General features: G+C 37.6%; 1 protein-coding gene across 1 annotated transcript; it reads left to right on the top strand.

Moving 5' to 3' along the window:
• Nucleotides 1-6: 6 nt before the first annotated feature.
• LOC112093767 (intron-binding protein aquarius-like) lies at nucleotides 7-1479 on the top strand. The gene is made up of 3 exons (XM_024172838.1): nucleotides 7-110; nucleotides 442-780; nucleotides 1339-1479. The coding sequence occupies exons 2-3, from the start codon at nucleotides 553-555 to the stop codon at nucleotides 1357-1359; spliced, it is 249 nt and encodes an 82-aa protein (XP_024028606.1). The 5' UTR covers nucleotides 7-110; nucleotides 442-552; the 3' UTR covers nucleotides 1360-1479.
• Nucleotides 1480-1485: the final 6 nt, after the last annotated feature.

Here is a 1485-nt window from a genome sequence, read left to right as displayed (position 1 = left end):
CTGCAAATAAGATATCCATTTTGACAACTTACAATGGACAAAAGCTTCTAATTCGTGATGTTATTAATAGACGATGTGTGCCATATGACTTCATTGGTCCTCCTTGTAAGGTATGGAATTTCATATGCTATAGTGATTGAGTAGATCGTAGACTCGGGAGCAGATTTTATTGTTGATAAAAAGTGTTGAGAGAATTTCAGTGACCGACAGAGTCCGTGTTGTAGTAATTTTATGCCTTTAGAGTAGATCGTAGACTCGGGAGCAGATTTTATTGTTGATAAAAAGTGTTGAAAGAATTTCAGTGACCGACAGAGTCCGTTTTGTAGTAATTTTATGCCTTTATGTCCTAGCAGCAGTTTTAGACTTATTCTTTATATATATACGTGTTGTTTTGGGATCCCGTTATCCCATATCTGAAATGCTGCTTTTGTTGTCTTTCAGGTTACTACAGTTGATAAATTTCAAGGTCAGCAGAATGATTTTATACTGCTGTCACTTGTGCGTACTCGGTTTGTTGGTCACCTTCGTGATGTTAGGAGATTGGTTGTTGCCATGTCTCGTGCTCGACTTGGTCTGTATGTGTTTTGTCGGCGCTCTTTGTTTGAGCAATGCTATGAGCTTCAGCCTACGTTTCAACTTCTCCTTCAGAGGCCCGATCGCCTTGCTCTGAATTTAACCGAGGTTGCGTCATACACAGAACGTCCTGTGGAAGACACTGGTCTCATTCATCTTGTCAGTGGTGTTGATGAGATGATGAGCATCTACCAGGAGCTCTATGAGGTATGCCACTTATTATTAGCCTTTTATTTTTTGTATGCCACTTATTATTAGCCTTTTATTTTTTGATAAAGCTCTGATAATTAGTTTTATTAGGTGTGACAGTTGAACAGTGACATCAACTGAAAAACAACAATAAAAGGTAAAAAAAAAAGCAACGCTTACTGAGTGAATAACACGAAACTTTAAAGCAACACCTACCCGGGAAACACAATGACTGAAAACCGACATCAGCCAAAAAATAACACTAAATTGAAACAATGAAATTAAAGTGTTAAAATAACCATATTTACTAAAGAAAACGTCAAAGAAATTAACTGAAAAGCCAACAATAAGCGGATGCAGCGTCGTTAAATAAGAAATGACAATAACATAAGAAAAGATGGTGAAACTAACAAATGATATGAGCATCGTTAAATAAGGATTGACACTAGAAATTTGTCACTTTAGTCTGTTGTTTTAATAGTGTCTTAAACCAAGTAGGTAAGGTTAATATGAGTTGTGCTCTGCTGTTTGTACGGTTTCTAAGCAAAACGTACCTACCTTTTTATTTGCATGTAGGCAAAGCGCCTTCAAGAATAATTTGCTTCACCGTGCTCGGTAGGAGTTGTTTGTTTGTCCACAACTGTTCTTATTCAAGGGCGGGGTTCGACGTTTCAGAGAGTTGAGAGCAATTGAGAGGAAGCCATTCAAAGTAGCAAAAGGCAC

The sequence above is a fragment of the Morus notabilis genome, unplaced genomic scaffold (genome assembly GCF_000414095.1).
Source record: "Morus notabilis unplaced genomic scaffold, ASM41409v2 Scaffold6655, whole genome shotgun sequence".
NCBI lineage: Eukaryota > Viridiplantae > Streptophyta > Magnoliopsida > Rosales > Moraceae > Morus > Morus notabilis.
The sequence above is the reverse complement of the archived record's forward strand: the minus strand, read 5'-3'. Positions and strand labels throughout refer to the sequence as shown.

What these genes read in the sequence shown, in the direction of transcription:
- LOC112093767 (XM_024172838.1), top strand. Translation starts at nt 553, where the DNA reads ATGTCTCGTGCTCGACTTGGTCTGTATGTGTTTTGTCGGCGCTCTTTG. An exon ending in TCTACCAGGAGCTCTATGAG is followed by an intron (nt 781 to 1,338) that starts GTATGCCACTTA and finishes ATTTGCATGTAG; the next exon opens with GCAAAGCGCCTTCAAGAATA.